The sequence below is a fragment of the Pyrgilauda ruficollis genome, unplaced genomic scaffold (genome assembly GCF_017590135.1).
Source record: "Pyrgilauda ruficollis isolate IOZ18807 unplaced genomic scaffold, ASM1759013v1 scaffold115, whole genome shotgun sequence".
NCBI lineage: Eukaryota > Metazoa > Chordata > Aves > Passeriformes > Passeridae > Pyrgilauda > Pyrgilauda ruficollis.
Window position 1 is genome coordinate 1,163,134 of NW_024509766.1, and position 19,745 is coordinate 1,182,878.

General features: G+C 52.0%; 2 protein-coding genes across 3 annotated transcripts in view; one reads left to right on the top strand and one right to left on the bottom strand.

The window, feature by feature from the left end:
• Positions 1 to 129: 129 nt before the first annotated feature.
• Positions 130 to 18,806, bottom strand: LOC121361779 (uncharacterized protein KIAA1958 homolog). Its single transcript, XM_041482787.1, has 4 exons — positions 18,668 to 18,806; positions 10,410 to 10,490; positions 3,198 to 4,637; positions 130 to 1,674 (listed from the first exon to the last, which is right to left on the bottom strand). The coding sequence occupies exons 3-4, from the start codon at positions 4,408 to 4,410 to the stop codon at positions 830 to 832; spliced, it is 2,058 nt and encodes a 685-aa protein (XP_041338721.1). The 5' UTR covers positions 4,411 to 4,637; positions 10,410 to 10,490; positions 18,668 to 18,806; the 3' UTR covers positions 130 to 829.
• A 350-nt stretch (positions 18,807 to 19,156) lies between these two features.
• PTBP1 (polypyrimidine tract binding protein 1) overlaps positions 19,157 to 19,745 on the top strand; it is a 27,599-nt gene continuing 27,010 nt past the window's right edge. Inside the window, exon 1 of one of the 2 annotated variants that reach the window (XM_041480698.1) lies at positions 19,157 to 19,322. In XM_041480698.1, coding sequence (XP_041336632.1) covers positions 19,315 to 19,322 — 8 coding nt within the window. In that variant the 5' untranslated portion in view covers positions 19,157 to 19,314. The remainder of the gene's footprint in view (positions 19,323 to 19,745) is intronic. The other variant, XM_041480708.1, reaches the window with a different exon arrangement.

Sequence of the window (19,745 nt, forward strand, 5' to 3'; positions counted from 1 at the left end):
CTCTAAGGGCTTCAAAGGGCCCAAAGCTCTGTGCCACTGGGCTGGGAGCAGGGGAGACTGAGCACAACAGGGAACACACCGGTGTTCCAGGAAAGCATCACCTCCTGTTCAGACACAGACAGACAGGACTGAATTAAAGGCTCTTTTATTTGGCTCTGCCAACACTGCAACCAAAAACCTGACTGAGCTGTAACAGCACTGGGGCAGCTGAGCAGAGCTGAGCACACCTCCCAGTGCCTTTGTGGAGTTGTGTTTTGTACTCCAGGGAAACCACTTACCATAAAACCTTTCAACATTGTCAGACACTTTAAATAACTTCTTAAAACAGCTACAAATTCTTCAATCTACAAATCTTTCCCGAAGGGAAATGACCTGAACCTTGTCAGAAGCATTTCTGCGAGGTTGGGATTGGCAGCGTCATCACTCTCCTGTCGCTCATCCTTCTCCACAGGCTGAGCTGTGTGGGGTGTCAACCTCAAAATGTGGGTGCAGCTGATGCTCCTGGCCAGGCTCTGCCACCCCCAAGCCCCCTCTGTATCAGCAGTGATGGTTTCTAACAGCACTGACTGTGTGGTAGAACATTAACTTGTTTGGCAAATGTGAAACTGAAGACCTTCATTAACTCATTGAATTATCAATTCCAGTAACAGAAAAAACAACAAAGGAACTTCCCTGAAAGCCAAGGCGCTGCAGATCTGTAGGTACCTTCAGTGCCAAGGCGAAGCCCAGCAGAAGGATGTTTGTTCTCAACCTACACCAAATATTTCAGTAGGATTGTGTTTCAGAGCAGCCTTGGAGTGGTTGAAGGGGCAAAGCTGAAGGGACACCCCTATGTCCTGGTCTTCCTCACTCCTCCTCTGACTTCCCGGGTAATAACTTTCAAGATCTTATCAATTTTGGCTTTTGACAGTGCCTTCTTGCTGTACCACACTTTGTCCCAGACGGAGTACAGTGACTTGGGAGACAGATAAAGAGGGTGGTTGTCTTCCAGCATGTCTGCTGGCCTCTTCCTGGCATACTCCTTGTAACTGGCGACCGGGCAGTTCTCTGGATCCTCAGGCTTGGCAAAGAGCCGTAGGCTTAGCTCCCCTTCATTTTCCCCGGGGATCGGATCATCCTTCCACTCCAAGTACTCCACCTCTCCTTTGGTCTTCCTCAGCACCACCTGTCCCCAGTAGAGCTGGTGGGCCTGGTGGTGGGTGTTTGCCCCAAACCCCCTAATGAGGTTGATGAACATGAGGTGCAGCAAGCCATGAGGGTCTGTATTGCTTAAAATTCCCTTCTTGTGAAGGTTTTCCACATCTTCATCTGTCAGGTTCTCCACAACATTCCACCCTTCCTCCTTCTTTTGAAACAGGTACCAATGCTTTAATTTATAGGCTTCCTGAGAGGCCTTGAACTCTGGCCCTCTCAACATGCTGTACTGGTAGTTGTGGTCCTGGAGGTACCTGTTGATGTTGCACCGGAAAAGGCTTAAGGAATTGGCAGAAAAATCCTTGCCATTTTGTTTCTTGGCAGAGCTGAAGAACGAGACCAAGTAGTGGTCAAGGTCTGCAGGTGGCAGCATGTGGATCTTGCGTGTCTCGGAGGGGTGGTGCAACTTCAGCCACTCTTCAAACACTTTAATGTCTACAGTGGTATAGCTTTTTTTTTTCTCCTGCTTCTTCAGCACATCTAAAAGACAAGACACAGCTTTGTGAACAGGAAGAATCCACAAGGATCAGTAAAACACAAGGAGATACAGGATAGTGTCTACCTGCTTTCTGGAAGTCATTCAGAGAGGACAAGACTCTCCCAAACCCCTTCCCCTAGAAGTGTGGGTCATATTTGTGTTCTCCACAAGACAGAACAACCCAACAGTGCCCAGTTCTCCAGGGAAAGTTGGGCTCCTTCGTGCTCCCTCTCCCTTGGCAGCTGGCCCTGCTCACTGCCATACAGGGAAATTTCCCTTTCACTGTGAAATAACAGCATGAACCAAAAGTTGGGATGGATGGTGAGGGAGAACAAACAGACGAGTAAAAGTGTACTATGGTTTTGTTTAAAGGATTGCCAGGATTCCAGTTGGGCTCTCTCTCGAGTTGCCATGGCAATACCACATCTACCTAGTTCGATGTAGCATGAGAAATGAATTCTTTGGATTGCTGGAAAGCTCCATCTGCTCGCCTGTGACTCGTCCAGGGCTGAGGATGGGGTGATGGAAAAGGGCTCATGAGCCAACACCTAGAACCCTTTTTGCACCAGGTTCTTTACAGGCTTAGTTGTCATCCTGAAAGACTGATGGCTGTCCCACTGGTTTGGGGTTTTGGCCTGTTTTGTACTGGCTGCTCCAGGTGCAGGGAGGAACAGCTCATGAATCAATAATGCTGAGGCCTCCTCTGAGCCATGAGCCAGTTACCTTGGCAGAAACAGCTACTACAGACATTCCCAGAAGAATTCCCAGTCTCTTCACATGACACATGACGTCAGTTATGAAAATAGTAAAATACTGCTCCCAAACCCCAACTGTGGCAGTTTGTGTGGTTATGGCTCCACAAGGAATAACAAACCCTAAGCCTTTTCAGGACCAGCACTGGTGCTATAAGCACATCCCAGGCAGACCCCAAATGCTGCCTCAGCAACCTCAGCCCTTCACAAGGACATTCCAAGGCCCCTGTGCTGCAGGATAGTACATAGGAAAACCTTCATTCTTGCAAGGACTAAAGCAATGTTTGGAGTCCTGCATTTCCTATGCAGGACTGACACTCTGCTGCCACTGGCCTTGGTGCAGCCAGAGCTTTGGCCACAATTTCTCTGCATTACTTCCTCTTGTTTCTTTCTCTTGAGACCTGAGTTCCCTGCTCCAGCTCCAGTTTCCCACAGGGACTCTCTCAAGTACGGCCAACATACTGTGTGTGGGCACTGGGTAAAATGGAAGACCAAAGTATTCAAACAGGAATGTTGGGGCTGGGGCACAGCCAAGAACACCTTTGGGTATCCCAGAGAAGGGCATTCCCTACAGAAGTACCAATTCCTTTAGGCAGGGAGCTTTGTAGTCCCCTCAAGCAGAAACAGGAGTGCCCCAAATCCAAGAGATTTACTTAGATGCTGCAGTACAGATCTTGGCAGTGATATGAACTCGCCCTCCTTGGATATTTTGGGAAAGTGATTAATGGAACACCCCCACACCCCTGCAGGCACAGAACTCCACACTGTCTTACCTCCATTTGAGGCTGCAGGTGGATGGCTCTCTGGACTCTGGAAGGCTGAAGAACAACAAGGTGTCTGCCTGGATCCTGATGTCTCGCTGTCCTCATCCACGATCTCAGCACTGTGCCCACTGGAGCCTGTTCCCGATATGCCACACTCCAGAGGGCTCAGCTGGAGATGTTGCCGAACAGCAGCAGTGGCTTGGAGCTCAAAGAACATCACTGAGGGCTGTGATTCAAGCTGAGCCTTGGCTTCAGTGCTGGGGACAGGAAGGCGTTTTAAACATACCTTTGGTGCTGCTGATCCCAGGAGGCTCCTTGCTCCGGAAGTTTCAGCCCTGGGCCCTGCAGGAGTGGAAGAAGCCAACCTTATTATGTTCCTGCTCAGGTCCTCTGAGTTGCTGACAGGAGCCTGCAGAATGTAGGCACGGGCTAGTGGTGGCTTTGCTGTGGGGGCAAAGGCAGCTTTTTCGGGGGCTGTTGGCAATGCCATCTTCTGGCAGTGGTGCATCTGCAACTCCTTAGCAGATGGCTCTGACACATCCTGGCTGATTCTGTCTCCTTGGCTGTCTTCATCTGCCTCACACTGCTCTTCATCAGAGATGATGATCTGTACTTCTTTGTCACTTTTGGACTCCACATCCTCTTTGCTAGTTTGGAGTATACCACTAGACATGGAGAAGTGCTGCTCTGCTGCAGAGAATGATGTTTTGGGTTTCCTGGTATTTTGACTGCCCTTGGGCTCATTATTCCTTGTGTAGGCGATGTCAGCCTTCTGCTCAGTGACCCCTTGGGATCTGCCACATGACCCTGTGCTTCCAGAATCTTCTTGATTCATCTCAAAAGATGATGGGGTCAGCTTGAGCTTCTTTTCCTCAAAGCTGGATTCCCTTGCCAAAGACTCAGAAGTCAAGAGCCTCTTTCTGTCTCCTACAGCCTCAGTCACTTCTTCACCTCTGTTTTGTGACTTCCCACAGTGCCAGTGATAGGCATGCCCAGCTCTGCACATCCACAGCACAGCGTTGTCATTGCTCCCGTGATCCGTGTTCTGCATAAATTCCAGGGCTGGGATCTGGCTGCATATGGTCCCATGAGTGTGTGCCCAGATCACAAGGTTGGAAAGATCCACCTGAAGGGAACTGGTACTGCTGCACCCTCTGTCACTGCTGCTCTCGCTCTGTAAAGGTGTTGCAGAGAACGTGAGTGAGAGAGGATGTGCAGACATGAGCAGTCCTGGGGCTGCTTCTGTCCCTCCCCAACAGTGCAATAATTGTAGACTGGCAATCTCATTCAGGACTCCTTTTAAAGATCAATTTGTTCTTTCTTTCTTGTCTGTGCTATCATTTATGCCATAACAGAACACTCACCATGCTGCTGCTTTCTGTCTCACTGAGCCTTCTCTCAGGTGGGGATCAGTAAGTGATGCTTTGAATGGCTTTTCTCTCTCAGAACCTGAAAGGATCATCACATGCATGTACTATATACATGGAGAAGTGTGTATGTATATATATAAAACCCTGACCAGAAGATGCAACTGAATTTCTCCATGCTCAGCCCACTGCAGGCCTGTGCCCTCCCTGGGCTGAGCTCCCACTGAACTCCCAGGAGCTCTACACACAAAACCTGCTTGGGGTAAATATTTGCAGGATCAGCCTCTGCAACACCAACCAAACGGAAACTAAATATAAACACTGAAAATAGAATTTTACAAACTGAACTCTGCAAGCCATTCCTTCAGCGCTCTGGGGTTGGCAAGCTCTGTGTCTCCAAGTGCTGAACTGCAGAGAGAGAACAAGGAATAGTGAAGCTGGTTCAGCCTGACATTCTCTGACTTTGCAAACAGTAACAAGAGGCAATTTCCCAACTGAAGGACTTGCACATGCAACTTGTATTTATATTAGAGACTAAATCTGAAACTCTCCCATCTGTTTGGAAGGCTCCATGCAGCAGCCTGGAAGTCATCCCTGTTTCTGTGTCACAGGGAACACACAGCGTGCCCTCAGCACCACGGCAGCGCGGGAGCCATCGCTGACACCGCACGCTCGCATCTCAGTCCATGATTAATTAAAAGCTTTGCAATCAATGGTGGTAAAAGAGGCAAGGCTGAAAATGCTGGACACGGGAGCCTTGTCAAAAGTGGTTCTTTGAGCAGTTCTTTTGAGCAGTTCTGGCTACAGAGAGCTCAGCTCTTGGGGAGAACAGGCCCTGGCTGGCAGTCTGTGAGCGCATGCTGCTGAGAGCACACCTGAGCATACCTGAGCACACCTGAGCAGGCACAGGAGCTCCAGCCCCAGGGCTCCTGATCTTCCAGAGAGCTGGGCAACACGGGAGAACCCCATCCCAGCTGACAGCTGCAGGGCTGCTCCGCAATCCATGAACACAGTGCTTGTCCGCAGGGATTCATCTCTGTGTAGTCAGAGGGTGAGGGTGAAGGCTGGCTGAGGGTGAAGCCAGCAGCACAGGGGCAGGAAGGGCTGTGAGTGCTGGTCCTGGGGCAGTGCTGTGCCCAGTGCCCTCAGTGCCCAGTGCCTTTGGTGCCCATCCAGCACCAGCCCAACACACTGGCTCTCCTGTCCAAACAGAACAGGTCACACCTCTCGCAGGTGCCAGCTGATCAGGAGGCATAAGAACTGCTCACTTTGGGGTGAGCCTGCAGCACAGCACACAGCTCCTTTCTGCATTTAGGCTCCATCAATCCATATGTTCCTTCCTAATGATAGCACAGATAATTTTAGCCCAAATGCTTGGCTGTTGCACGTGCCAGCATGTGGAATGTGCAAAGGCAGGATTTACTGAGAATGTTTTACTGAAATCCGCTGCTGCTTTAACAAAAAAATCAGACAATAAAAGCCTTTTTGGAAGCAGCAAATGCAATCTGAGCTCTTGATGTTAATCAAGGCCTTGTATGGGATCTACTGTTCCCGTCAGCTCACTCCTGATGAACCCCAGCAAACAGGGCAGGGAGTCACCTGCAGTGGCCATTTCAGCTGCCCTGACCCCTCACAGGCTCTGCCCAAGCTTCTCCCCAGAGGTGTTTGACCTGTTCCCACCTCCCCAGGCCAGGGAGTTCACAACCTGCTCTGCTGAGCCCCTACAAGCTGAACTTGGGGAAGAACCATTTTCCCTCCTGAAGTAAAAGAGAGTTTTATCTTCAAGTTCAGCCTGTGCAACTCCCCGAAAGGGCTGAGCCATTCAGACAGGCTCAAAGGAACTTCCATGCCAACAATCTGGTGCCTTCAGTCAGTGTGGGAAAAGGTAACAGGAAGGGAAGCTCCGCATGGTCATAGGGCCACAAAATCACTGACTTGGCAGATGAACATCTTGATCCCTATCACAGGCTCTGCAAATGGAATGCTTTTATCTTCCCTTATCTCCAGGCACATGTCTTCCTCTTCCTGATCTCTTTGAAAGAAAAACCTTTTTTTCTTCTCTTGCTGTTTAGTTCCCAGCACAGGCTCTGGTGCTCAGCTACAGACCCCTTAGGTTGCTGTGGCCCTCAGACTTCCAGCAGCTGAGATTCCCTCAAAGGAATGGCAAGTGGAATCAGTCTGGATTCACAGTCACAGCTGAGTGAGAAAAATAACCACTGTCCTTCCCCCAAAGGCTGAACTGGCATAGGTGTTTTTCCCTTTGAATAATAAAAATCCATCTTGATCTTTGCCACAGTTTCTCCCTGCTTCCAGCAACCCTGGGATCCCTGTGGAGAAGGGTCTGGGCTTAAAGTTTGGGGCTGAGGTTTGTTTTGGAGCCTTGTTCCTGATACAGTGTCTGTGTGGCTGGGAGTGATGTTGTGGGTTAATCCTCTTTCCAGGAGAGGCTCCCATCTGATAATGGGCACTGTGTACAGGACCCACACCTTTCTGCAGGAAAACAGGACATTCCAGAGCTGTACAGTAAAGGATTTTAATTTTTTTTTAACCCATAGGGAATTCAGTCTACTGCTGAAACCTACAGTTAGGTAAATTCAGGCTCACTCATGGACAAAAAAAAAAAAAAGTTTGCGCTTTTTTTTTGTGTTTTTGTTTGTTTGTTTGTAGGTTGGTTGGTTGGTTTTGGGTTTTTTTTTTTCCTTTGGTTTTTTTGGGGTGTTTTTTTTTTGTTGTTGTTGTTTTGTTGTTTTGGTTTTTTTTTTAATGTTTTTTTTTTTGGGTGCTGATTTTACCTCTGTATTCCAGAAAATGCAGCCAGGTAATTTCACAAGAGTCTCCAGCACTTCAGGGGAGACTGAACTTTGGGCTGACTGAAACACGGAAATGCTTTTTTCAATTTTAAGACTTTATGCGTGTCCTTTGAGTCCTTGGTTGGGGGGGAAGGCAAACTCAGCACTTTCTGAGATTTACCCTCCTGTAAGGTCTGTCAGACAGAGTTGCCCTGAGATTGTCACCACTGGGATCTTCCTCTCTCCCCCTCCCAGGCGTGCTGAAGGCCTGAACCCATAAAACAGACACAGCTTGTGCAAACAGGAGCACTACATAAAGACACCAATTTGGAGGCACTAAAAGCCCTTTGCCCCCTCTGTCCTTGTCCCATTGCCCTGTGACAGCCCTGGCTGGTGCCTCTCACGGGCTCCAACGCCTGTTTTGCAGATTAGAACCTGGGACACGCACGGAGCCAGAGAATTGGAGAGCTCTGACTTCCCTGCTCCAGATAAGACAGCGCAGGAAACTGCAACAATCCTGCTAGGAAAACAACAGGATACAGAACAGTGCTTAAACTTGACTCCTGCCCTGCTCCCTTGGGAAACCCTCCCTGGAGGTGAGGGGACATGGGACAGCCCCCAAACACACGTGTGGGGCATTGCCAGAGCATGGAGGCACTGCTGGGGCTGTGTCAGGGCAGGAAGGGCTGAAGCTGCTCTCAAACACATCTGGCTGCAGCACGGGAGCTGAGTGGAGCAGCTGCAGCTCATGGCTGCCAGAAATCATGGAGCTTGTCCCACCCTCCTTAGCAGGAGCCCGGGGGATGGATCCATCATTTCCTAACACATCGGTTTTCCTGTCCTCCGCGTTGTTTGTTTGCCTCCTCATCTGCCCTGTACAAGAATCTTCTGAGCACCTCTTCAGCTCTCTTCCTGCTTCCCCACATCCTTCCACCAGCCCCTCCTGCCCTGCTTGCAGAAATACAATTCCCAGGATACATCCTGTACTTGCTACAGGGCACCATGCCTCCATTTTGAGAGCTGCTCCCAGAAAATCCCACCCGGAGCGTCTGTGGAGGGCAGGATCTGACTGCAGGCACCAGCTCCAAGAGGGAGACAGACCCTGCTGGCAAACACTGGCCTCCAGCACCACATTCCTTAAACAAGACCTTTTTTGTTCAAAGACTCGGACACCACTTTTTCCCTGAGCTCTAATTATCTCTTCTCCTGAGGGGCTGCGTTGCGGAGCCACTGGCCTGGGATGCAACTGTGAGCACTAAATCAAGGCCTCTGAAAAATGCTAATAAAAGCCACAGGCAGCTGGCACAGCACTGCCTGGGCCACCAAACAGGAATCAGCCACCAAACCAGCCTGAGTGAAGGAAAAAATTCATTGGAAACCATCAACTTCTATTAATAGGAGCTCACGTTGTATTTCCCAGGAGGAAGTTGGAAAGCTGCAATCAGCGATGGCCAAATCTGTGACCTGGGCAGGAAATGCTGTAGCGTCACTGTCACAGTGTCAAGGTGGAGTGTGGGACACCCCACACCTGTGCCAGTGCCCTGGGGACAGCTGCCTGGCCCGGCCCCACGATTCCCCGTGCAAACAGTGACAGATAAGCACAGGGACGTTACCGGCACAGCCCAGCCGTGGGGGTTGTGTCCCCCACTGTCGTGTCACGGTGATCTGTCCCCTCGCCCTGCCCACGAGCTGCTGGGGGGCAGAAGGCAGAAAGCCCGTGCAGGAGCATCGTTGCTTCACCCGCCGCTCTCGGGTTTGTCGCCAAGCGCCGGGCACCGGCTGGCTCCGGTACCTCCCGCTAAATATTTATACTGTCAAATATAAACGAACACCTTCGGTCCTCCCGGTTCTGCCGCGTTTGAGCGCGCCGGGCTCGCCAATCACCCGCCAACGACGAGGGACGGGAACCCTTTTGTTCCTGCTCCCCGCGGCCGGAGCCGCCCGGTACCGGCAGGGGGAGCCCGGCTCCGGTACCGGAGAAAGAACGCTCGGCTCCGGTACCGGCAGGGGGCGCTCAGCCCCCGGTGCTCGCCCCGGTCCCGCCGGGAACGGCAGCACCGAGAGAAGCGAGCCCCCGGGCCGGGCTCGGTCGGTGCTGCTCCATCGGTACCAAAGAGCCAAAGCGAACAGCTGGGGCTGGCGAGGGGAGGGCGCAAATCCTGTTTCGTTTCATTCTCAGGAAGTTTATTGCGGTTTTTTTTACATTTCTGAGCAGCCTTTTAAAGTTTAACTAAAATCATCGTGTGACACAAGGCGTTTCGTCAACCATCTGCTAAACTGAACTGAGCCAATCCAATCCAACCCAAAGCCACACACCACTGCTGGGAACAGGACACTGCACCCAAAGTTTTATCCCAGTTTTGGAGCCTGGCACCTTCCCCTCCCTGAGCTGAGCCAGACCCTCTCCCCTGCTGTCCCACCTGCCCACAGACCAGAGCTCACATGTTCCTCCAGCACGCTCTGGCTGGAGTGTGGCAGCAATTTGTTATTAAATAGTATTTGTGGTGAGTCTGTGACTTGTAATTAGACGTAATTGTTCACAATGGGACATGGTAACCTACTTCTTTTGCAATACAAACCACCTTTAGTGACTGACACCTCAGCTCCTTCCTACCCCTGTCTAAAGCCTCTGAAATTGAGGTGACTCAGCCTGGGGTGCAGGACTCAGTCTCACCAGCACCAGCTAAAGCTCACGTTCACTTCTGCACCCCAGGTGTTTACAGAGGCTTGCTGGGATGTGATGGGAAATGGCTCCTGGAGGCAGGAAAAAACACTGTTGGTAACAGTGTTGGTGACAAAGTACCTCGCAGGGGAGGGGAAGCTCCCGGGCTGTGGGATGGCTTGTTCCAGTCCCTGCTGGATCTCTGGCAAGGGGAGCACAAAAGGAGCCCTAAGTTCAACATCACCCTGAGCAGCACGCCAGGGTTTTGGCCGCAGGCAAATGCTTTTGTTTATGCTCCCTGGTGATGCCATCTGTGAGACTTAGAGGCTCCCACCTTTGAAGCCTTGGCTCCTGCTCAGTTTTCTACTCTGTCCTTGTTTTGACGTGCCCCTGTCTCCCTTACCTGCTCCAAGGTCAGGCAGGCAGCCTCCCACAGAGCAGAGCACTGCCCAAGGACAGGATCTCATCCAGGACACAGGGCAGCCTAGGAGAGAGGGGAGACAGGCGTTTGTTAGGAAAGGGAACTCAGAGCAACCTGCCAATCCCTGGGGTGGGATGGAAGCCATGAGAAAAGCTCTCTGCCCTGAGAGCCCTTGGCTTTGCTGGGCTGTGAGTGGCCAGCTGGGGCAGCAGCCAGGACCAGCAGGATCTGGAGAGTGGCTCCCCATTGCTGTCCCCCACTCCTTGAGAGCAGAGCTGAGCCTTAGGGATGAAAACCCCACAGCTGGATGATCCTTGGGACAAGAAACACATGCTTGGCCTTGGATCCTGGAGAGCTGCAGCTGTAACACCCTGCCCAGAGCATGAGGAGGAGCAAACCAAGCAACTCCACTCAACAGAGTCCAGAGAAACCAGAGCCAATGGGTGGTTTGGGTCTGGAGTTCTCAGCTGAAAGTGTCCCTGAGGGAAGGATTCTGAGAACTGACTTCCACCTGCTGCAGAAGGAACTTGTCAACTTGCACTACGGAACAAAGTATTTTCTCAATAAATAAAGTATTATCGTGTATTTTTTGAGCCTTGACCTTCAAGTAAGAATTGTAGCTGAACTGCCCCTCTGGAGGGAACTTAGCTCCACAGGGAGAGTGAGTGAGCTCATGGAAATGCTCCTCTGGCTGAAGATGAAGGTAGTCCCTGCACAGGAGGGAGCCAGGAGTGACACATCCCCAACTTCCAGACCTGCTGCCAGGCAGTGGGAGTCTCTTTTGGGCCCTAGTGATGCTGGTTTTACCAAAACCCAGAATTCAGTGCTATGGTGCAGAGCAGGGAGCTGCACACAGAAGTGATGGTTCTGCCCACAAGGAGCCCCTGTGCCTGTGTTTTGGGGATGCTGGAGGCACATGAGACACCCCTTGCATGGGCTCCTGTCATTGCCTGCCACACTCACTGCCCTGGTATCAGAGAGCTCACCAATTAAATATTAAAACTTCTAAAGGATATTGAGTTTCTTTTGTTCCTTTGGCATCGCCAGTGTTCTCAGTTCTCCCTGACTTCACATGCTGCATCTTCCTGCCTTCATGTTCTTTTAATGCTTAACTTCATACTCCAGAGGGCTTCCTTCACCTCCTGTCTGTCACAGGGAGCATCTGCTGTACAATCCAGACCAGGAGATGGCATTTAGGGAGCTGGTTGCTCACCAGATCCCAGACTACAATCAAACCACCAATTCCATGGTTCTGCACATAGGTCTTTGTGTCTCTTCATACACTTCCACGCAGTTTGATCCAACTGCTTTGGCTTTGAGTCTGGAATCAGAAAGTGAGACCCCTGAACACTTTCACCATCTGAAGCATGAGCAAACCTTCACACCACAAAAGCAAAAGCCCCTTAGCCATAGAGCAAGGCTACTCTGAGCTGTTCCACTGCACAACATCCTTCAGGAACATACGGGCCAGCAACCACGAGATGCCCACAGCGTAACTACAGCACTGACAAACCAATTGAGCCTCAGCAGCTGCCTCTGGGAAGGTTTCATTCATCCCCAGCACTGCCTTTTAAACTTAAGTGCCACTGGAACAAACACATCTTTGATCCAAGTAGGAAATAATTTGAAGCTTTGTGTTTAATAGAGCTGCAGCCCTGGGGAAATGATGTCGATCTTGGCCGGGATGACAATGGGGCTCACGGCGGGCACAGAGCGTGGCTGTCCCCATCCTCTCTGGGCACAGAGCGTGGCTGTCCCCATCCTCTCTGAGCCAGCTGTGTTTGGACATCTTTGTTCTTGATTCAGTGTGGAAACAAGCTGCACAGCCGAGGCTCCTGAACTGCCATGTGTGGCACCAAAACACAGGATTTGGGGAGGGGGGGAGCAGGATTTGGACAATCCCTCCTGTCCTCTTGTTCCTTCTGCCTTTGGAGTCTCTCGTGTCCCACTCAGCTCCAGGGGAACCACAGCAGAGATGAGGGGCTGCAAACACAAGCATGGAGGAACACATGGGCAGTACTGGGCTGTACACACCTGTGTGATCCATGTGCCTGAGGTGGGGGCACACACACCTGTGTGATCTGTGTGCCCTGGGGACACACACACCTCCCTTTATACCGTGGACACCTCTTCCAATGTTGGTGCAATTTCTACCTGTACAATCCTGTGTTCAGAGCAGGGAGCAAGCAGCAGGCAGGCTCCACACCCGAGGGAGCATCCCTGGATGCTTTGCAGGTGCCTCTTTGTCAGGGCCCTTTTTCATTTAAATGACCTGTGCTCAGACTGGGACATTCTCCTGTCTGGCATCATCTGGCATCTGTGCCATATCCATTTGAATGGCAGATGCAACAGGAGACACCTGTGGACAGAGGGGCAGAGCTAAGGTTTCAGGAACAATCACGGAGCCCGGCAGGTGAGCGATGGAGACGCTGCAGCAATAATGCATGAGCTGCACCTGCCTCCCCTCGGCCCTGCAGCACTGCTGGTCCGGGAGCTGCTGCTCCTCTTCCCTCTGAGCTCCACCCGCACTGCTGGGAGCACCAGTACAGCACAGTGGCTCAGACTGGGAACACCGGTGTGCTGGGAGAGAAGCAGATCTGGGGGCTGAGTACTCAAAATCCTGCAGAGCCCACCAGGTTCCAGCTCTGGAAATTGCTGCTGAGCCAGTGAGTCCCCTCGAGAGGCTGATCAGGAAATTGGTGTTATCCTTAAGAGGGTCACAAAACCAAATCGTTGTAAGGAAGGAGCTTCTCAGGCCATTGCTGGGCACAGGGAAGCAACAGAATGGCTCTTATCTGTCCCTACAAACAAACCCCTGACTAAAGCAAGAAGGAAATGCAGAGCTGGAGCTATGCACAGACGAGCAATGGCGTTTACTTCCCTGCCCTGGGATAGAGGGAGATGTGCTTGGAAGAAGGGTTGTTTGTATAAATAAATGTTCATTCTTGGCAGTGGAATGCAAACTATGCTGAGGGGCTGGAACCAGGCACTCGGGAAAGCTGAGGCCAGAGCAAGGGAGAGACGGAGTGAGGCTGCATGGAGGAAATTCACATTCATTTTTAGCAACTTGGAGAGGCTCTCAAGCCTGTTTGACATTTTTAATTATGCTGGTGCAGAGCCTTATTTCAAGGACAACAAAAGTCAGGATTGCAGGTTAAACAATTAGGAAATTTCACACCAGACAGTGAGGAGCAGTGCTGCCTGGGGGTCTGGAGACTCTCTGAAACACGGGATCATCTTTCAGCCTTTCTAGACAGACGGAATTTGAATGTCTTGCAGAATCCTCGCCCAGGTCAGGAACTCGGAGCCCTGTAAACCTCTCCTGATGGTATTTTCTGAGAGCACACAGGAGGCAGGAAAGATGAGCCTGAGCTGCTGCTGTCTTCATCCAGGCATTCCTGCAAGGTTTCTGAAGGGCAGAAAAGCATCCTGCAATGTGGTATCAACTGTGTCAGAATCTGTAACTTTACAGTGGGAAACACTGCAGTTTCTGGTGGAGAGTGAGCTCAGCTCGATGGTGTCACATCACCAAGTCAGGGCCTGTCTGCTTTCCATGCTCAGAAAGTGACCTTTTGTCATGCAACCATGGTGACCTCGGGGTCTCACTTTCCCTGTGTATCCGTGGAAAAGAGCTTTACCTGCTTGCTCACCCACTGTTCTCTCTAAAAAATGTACAAGGATCTGTCCCTGCATTTCAGTTTGGGTCTCAGGGGCCACAGCTGTGGCACTGAAGGGCAGAAACTGCCTGTTTGTGTTGAGCAGAGATGAGAGTCCCCCTGCTCTGAGTCCAGGACAGGAGCTGGCACCGGGCTGGGGACAGCGAAATGGAATCGGAACCTTCACCTTCTCTTTGAGATAATGGAAAGTCACAGGGAGGTATCCAGCTTTGGGCATGAATAAATCATTACAGGTATGAATTATTCAGGGCTCAGCCCTCCACATGTGCTCCATTCAGACTCCAGGGCAGCATCCCTACTGTGTGGGGGTTTCTTCCTCAACATTCCAGGTCTAAGGCAAGCTGATGAGTCCAAGTGTTCAAATAAGATTAAAAGAATAATTAAAAATCCAGTAGTAAAAAGCTGCTTGAAAGTGCTGTGACACCTCAGGCTGGCATTCCAATGGCCAGGCAATGTCTGATCTCCAAGAGCAGTCCACAAGTTAGTCACAGGATGGGATGGGAATAAGAAGTGGCTCAGGAAATTGGAAGCACAGGTTGGAGGGAAGAAGTGGAATGATGGGCACAGAATCAATACAGGAACCAACTCAGCCTTCTGATAGCTTGTGTCTAACACAAACACAGGTTTTATCTGGATTTCTCAAATGACAATAAGCAACGTTGTTAGCACTTAGGGGATAAATCAAAATTTCTGGCTTTGATCTGTGCTGTGAGATCAGAGGCTTTGCCTTGTGGTGCTTTTTTAAAATCTTGTTTATTATGAGCTGAAATGGGTTGAATGAAGAGAAAATCCTGTTTGCAGTAACTGGAAGGATGGCTCTGTTAGAGCTGGTTAGAGTGATGAATTCAATGTCAGAGTCCAAATCAAAGACCCTGGGCCCAGGGGAGCAGGGGCAGCCATGAGCCCCAGGTGCTGCCAGGTGATTTCTGGGGATGAGCAGCAGCTCTGGGATGAGTTGCAGGGGTTATAATCAGACCACAGATTAATCAAACCACAGATTCATCAAACCATAGCCTGATCTTCAGCACTCCAACCCCAGCTAAGAGGGGAAAAACCTGCTGTGTTGAACAGCCAGGAAATGGCTGCTTCGTCCCGCACAGGAAATGAGTCACCCCAGAGCATCGGGAGGAGCCGTGGGGACAGGGAAGTGCTGAAATAACATGGAGAAATACAGAAAAAGTCTCTTCTGTCGTGGATTAAAAAGGAAAGATGTAAAATGTGAGCTCTTGTGATTCTCCTCCAAATGTGAAGTTCATGTAGGTGCTTGCAGCATTTAATACCCACAGCTGCAGAAGGGGCACTCAGGCTGTGCAATGGCAACACAAACCATGGCCAGGTGCAGTTCTCCTGCCTTGCAGAGTGTTTCTCACCTGCTCAGCTCTGGCCCTGCACAGGAGGCCTCACGTTGCTGTGGTGGCAGAGCTGTCACAGACACAGGTGAGCCCATACACAGGTTAGGAATCACAGAACCACGGAGTCATTCCCCCTTGTGCAGGCCCTTGTAAAAAAAATCAAGTCTCCAAGAACACTTCTTTTTATTACTGACAGCACATTAAGCTCAATTCCAAACCCATTTATTTACCAGCTCCCAGTCAGAACACTCTTTGATAGTACTCCACGCTGCCAAACTCTCGTGGATCAATGGAAGAAACACTCCCCTCATTCGTGTCGTGTCCTGCTCAGAAAGCCACGTGTGTGCAGGTATGAGCTGAACCTCTCCCAATGCTGGAACTAACACAGCCAGCTCTCCCACCCCTCCTCCTCCAAGCACCCCAGCTGCAGAGGCACTTTGGGTCCCTCTCCTGGTCCCTTCTCTCAGACAGAGGAGGGGAGGCTGCGGGTCAGAGGCAGAGTTTCTGCTGGACTGACAAAGCCTGCAGGGATTGTGCTCCTGCTCGGATTCCGCTCCTGCTCCGCCCGCCCTGCACTAACCATTCCCAGAGCGGTGATGTGGCATCATGAACGATGCACTGAAGAATGTTCTGGCACCATGAGATGCTGCTGGAGCTGCCAATACGCTTTGAAATAAAACCGCCGTGTTCGCTGAGAGGGCTTGGAAATAAATAAAAGCCACAGAGAGAAGCAGAAGGGTTGGAGACACCCCCTGCTCCCTGGGGTTTTTTTGGGATTCAGTGGTAGCACAGTTATCTGTGAGACTTCCCTGGTTTAGGGCAGGTTCCCTGGTTTTATTCCCTTGCTGGGAATAATGAGGCAGGAGAGGAACTTCCAGGAAAAAAACTCACTGACAGCAGTATCCAGTGTGCCCAGGGTTTGGTTTCATGAACTGGGCCCCTGTTTAGGAGGGTTCTGGTTTTCAAACCGCTGGCAGAAATGTTGGATGGAAGAGGAAGGAGAAGGGGAAGGGTTTTGCCAGTTTGTGAAGGACAGGGTTGTGAAGAGAAGCGTCCATGACCCCACACGGGCTTGGGAGCTGTGTAACAATACAAAAGGAACAGGCAGGAAAGGGTCGGTTTTGTTTCAGAGTTTTTCTTCCCTGCTGGTGAATTAAATGCCAAGAGATAACACATGCAGGAAGGGCTCAAAAAGGGAATAAGCTGGGTGTGCCCCAGAGCCCTTCCCGGCCAGAGGAACCAGAGCCAGAACCAGGGTGGGACGTGGGACTCTGCTGGAGGATCATACAAAAGAAGCTGATTCATTTTTTTTCCCTTTGCCCTCCTATTTTTTTTTTAATATGGTCATTTTCATCTGGGTTTGTTTTTCAAAACAAACACAAGGACACACAGGGGCTGGTCCTGCTCCCTGCTGTGTTTTCATATCAAGTGTAATCTTGTTCTTAAACCATTTTCTCCTTTGGCCCAGAGAAAACCACAACAGTGCCACAACTGGTCACTTGTAGTCCCACAGTACCTGAGCAGATGCTGTCTAAAAAATTCTCTTCCTGTTGCAGGAAAATGGCTGATAAAATGTTGCACAATCATCATTTCTGCAAGGACTGTGGAAAATCAGGGTGAGCTTGCACAAACCCTAAAGAGCCTTTTAAGTCAGACCAAACCTGCAGAGGAAAGGCCTTTGTAAAATCAGGAATCCTGGGGTGGAATTTACCTGTTTACTCTGCCAAAGATACCTGAAAAGCACCTGGAATACCTGCACATGCCATAAACTCATCTCAGCAGCTACTAGAAAATCAGACCCTGGCCTGGCCTGTGATCAGTGACGAGTGTTAATGAATGTTTTCAGTCTTCGTGGGGTGTTCAGGGTACAGAAATACCCCACACTGAAAAAAAAAAAAAAAAAGGACTCCATCTCCACAGCATCCTCTCCCATCAAGGGATTCCTTACTTATAGAAGAAACACCTCCATGGGAAATACACCTTAAACCAGGCACAGTCCAAGGGAGCTTGTGTTGGCAGCTAAATTCCTGCTCTCTTTGATCACATCACTTTATCTCTCCGGCTCTCAGCTACAGTGGATCTACAATCTCATCTTTTCCCATTCTTTCCCTCATCGAAGTTGTAAATCTCTTATCTGAGGCAGCAGCTGAGCCTTTCATATGCAGGAGCCAGTGGTTTCAGATGGGTTTAGCTGCCTACAGCAATAGGTCAGAAGACACTTTTCCTCTGTTTTAAACTCCACAGGGGCCAAACTGGAAGCCCAGTAACCCAAAGAAAACAGAGTTCCCAGCTCCTGGAAAGATCACAGAGGGTGATGAGCAGGAGATGAGCACTGCCCCAATGAGAAATGAGGGCTCTGGCCAGAAAACCTGGCACAGCAACACGTGTTTGGGAGAAAATAGACCACTTCACTTCTAAATTTTTCTCTTCCCTACTCACGTGTCAAGTGTGTGCTTGAGAGAGAGACGAGAACACAAAATGCATGTCTGTACCTGCCAGAGCTGCCTGACACGAAGCAGAAACACTGCCCCGGGATTTCATTTGCACTCTTGTTTTTAAAATAATTCTCTAAGCCCTCACATACACAGCCGTGTCATAGCCCAGGTGCTGGTGTTCTACGGGTTATCGCTGCAGAGGTACTTCGGCAAAACTACCAAATATATTCACAGAAAAGCCCTGCGTGGGGAGGCTGGCAGGGCAGAGGAGCCTGGCTGAGGGCAGAACTAGAAATTAACTAGAAAGTGATCAATTAATCCCCGTGGGGTACGGCGAGTGAGGCTCCGAGAACTGAGCACTGCCACTGGAATTCCCAGGGAGCAAATACTGCATTTAAACAGCATTTCATCCGTGGAGCAGGATCCAGCTGTGCCCGAGGGTCGGGCACGGGGACAGACCCTCAGTGGTGCCCTGGTCACCCTGCAGGAGCCACACGGGATCTCACACAAAGCCACCACACTCGGTTGAAATTCACCAGAGGTAGCCCAGCGCTTGCAAGGCAAATCTTCCAGAGGCTTGACAAGCCCCAGATCTCTGGAATATACACGAATCCCGGCACAAAGCGGGACCTACAGGCAACGACCGGTTAAGAGTGAGACAAGCCGATCTAATTCTTGCACTGAAGTGCCCCCGGTGGGCCACAGAGCTGAGCTGGGCAGGCAAATGCCACAACGGTACCTGAGCCCCACACCGGCTGCTACGTTTAACGTCTTACCTCACAAGATCTCTCTCACCCTCTGGTAATCTTTATCCTTAAGACATTAACTGCGATCACACACACTCCTGTACTTTAAGCAAGCCCCTCGGCCCTGAGCGACCCCCGAGGGACACCGCGGGCGGACGCCCCTCACCCGGGATGGCGGCGTCGCGTGACTTCCCTGCCCGCCCCCAACATGGCGGCGGGGCCGAGCCGCCCCCGCGGCCCCGGGCCGCACAACGTGCACGCGGGGGACCCGCTTGCCCGTACCCAAGATGGCGCCCAACGCCGTGCCTCCCATGCCCTGCCCCCAATCAAGATGGCGGCCCTGGGCGTCATCCCAGCCTCCTTCCCGCTCTGAAGATGGCTCCTCCCCGCCGCCTCCCTCCGCCTACCGAATGGCGCCGCGCACCAGAGGCTCGCCCCGCCCCTTACCCCGAGCGCGGCCAATCGGCTTCGCGCGGAGAGTCAGGGCGCCAACACCGGGAGGCGGGTAGTCACGCCCACCCGTCAGGGTGACAGCTCCGCCGGCCAATGGAGCACCGGCGCGGGCGAGGCGGGCCGGGCGGCGCCGCCATTTTGTGAGTCTATAACACGGAGCGGTCTCGCTCGTCCCGCTATTGCGGCGCCTCCACTCCGCTCCCGACGGGTCGTCTCCGTGTGCAATGGACGGGTGAGTCCCGCCCGGCGCCGCGCCGGGGCCGCGAGCGGCGCTGCCGGGCCCCTCCCGTAGTGCGGGAGCGCCCGGGTCGAGGACCCGCGCCGGGAGCTGGGGCGATACCTGTGGGGGGCCCACGGGCGCGGCCGGGGCGGGCGGGCGNGGGGGGTCTCATGTGGGGGCCGCCCCCCCTTGCCCGGACCCCTCCCCACGGGCGGCGGGGGAAGCGGGGGCGGGCCCGGTGCGCCGCCTCGTGCGAGCCGGCCCCGCGTGCGCTCCCACCGCACCGCGGGTCCCGGCCGGGGAGAGCTCGGGGGTCCCGCCCGGAGGGGCTCCGGGGGTCCCGGCCGAGGGGAGCTGTGGGGCTGCCGGCCTGGGGGGCTCATTGGGACCCGCCGGGGCCAGTCGCGGGGCGGCGGTCCGGGAGCGCCGCGGGGG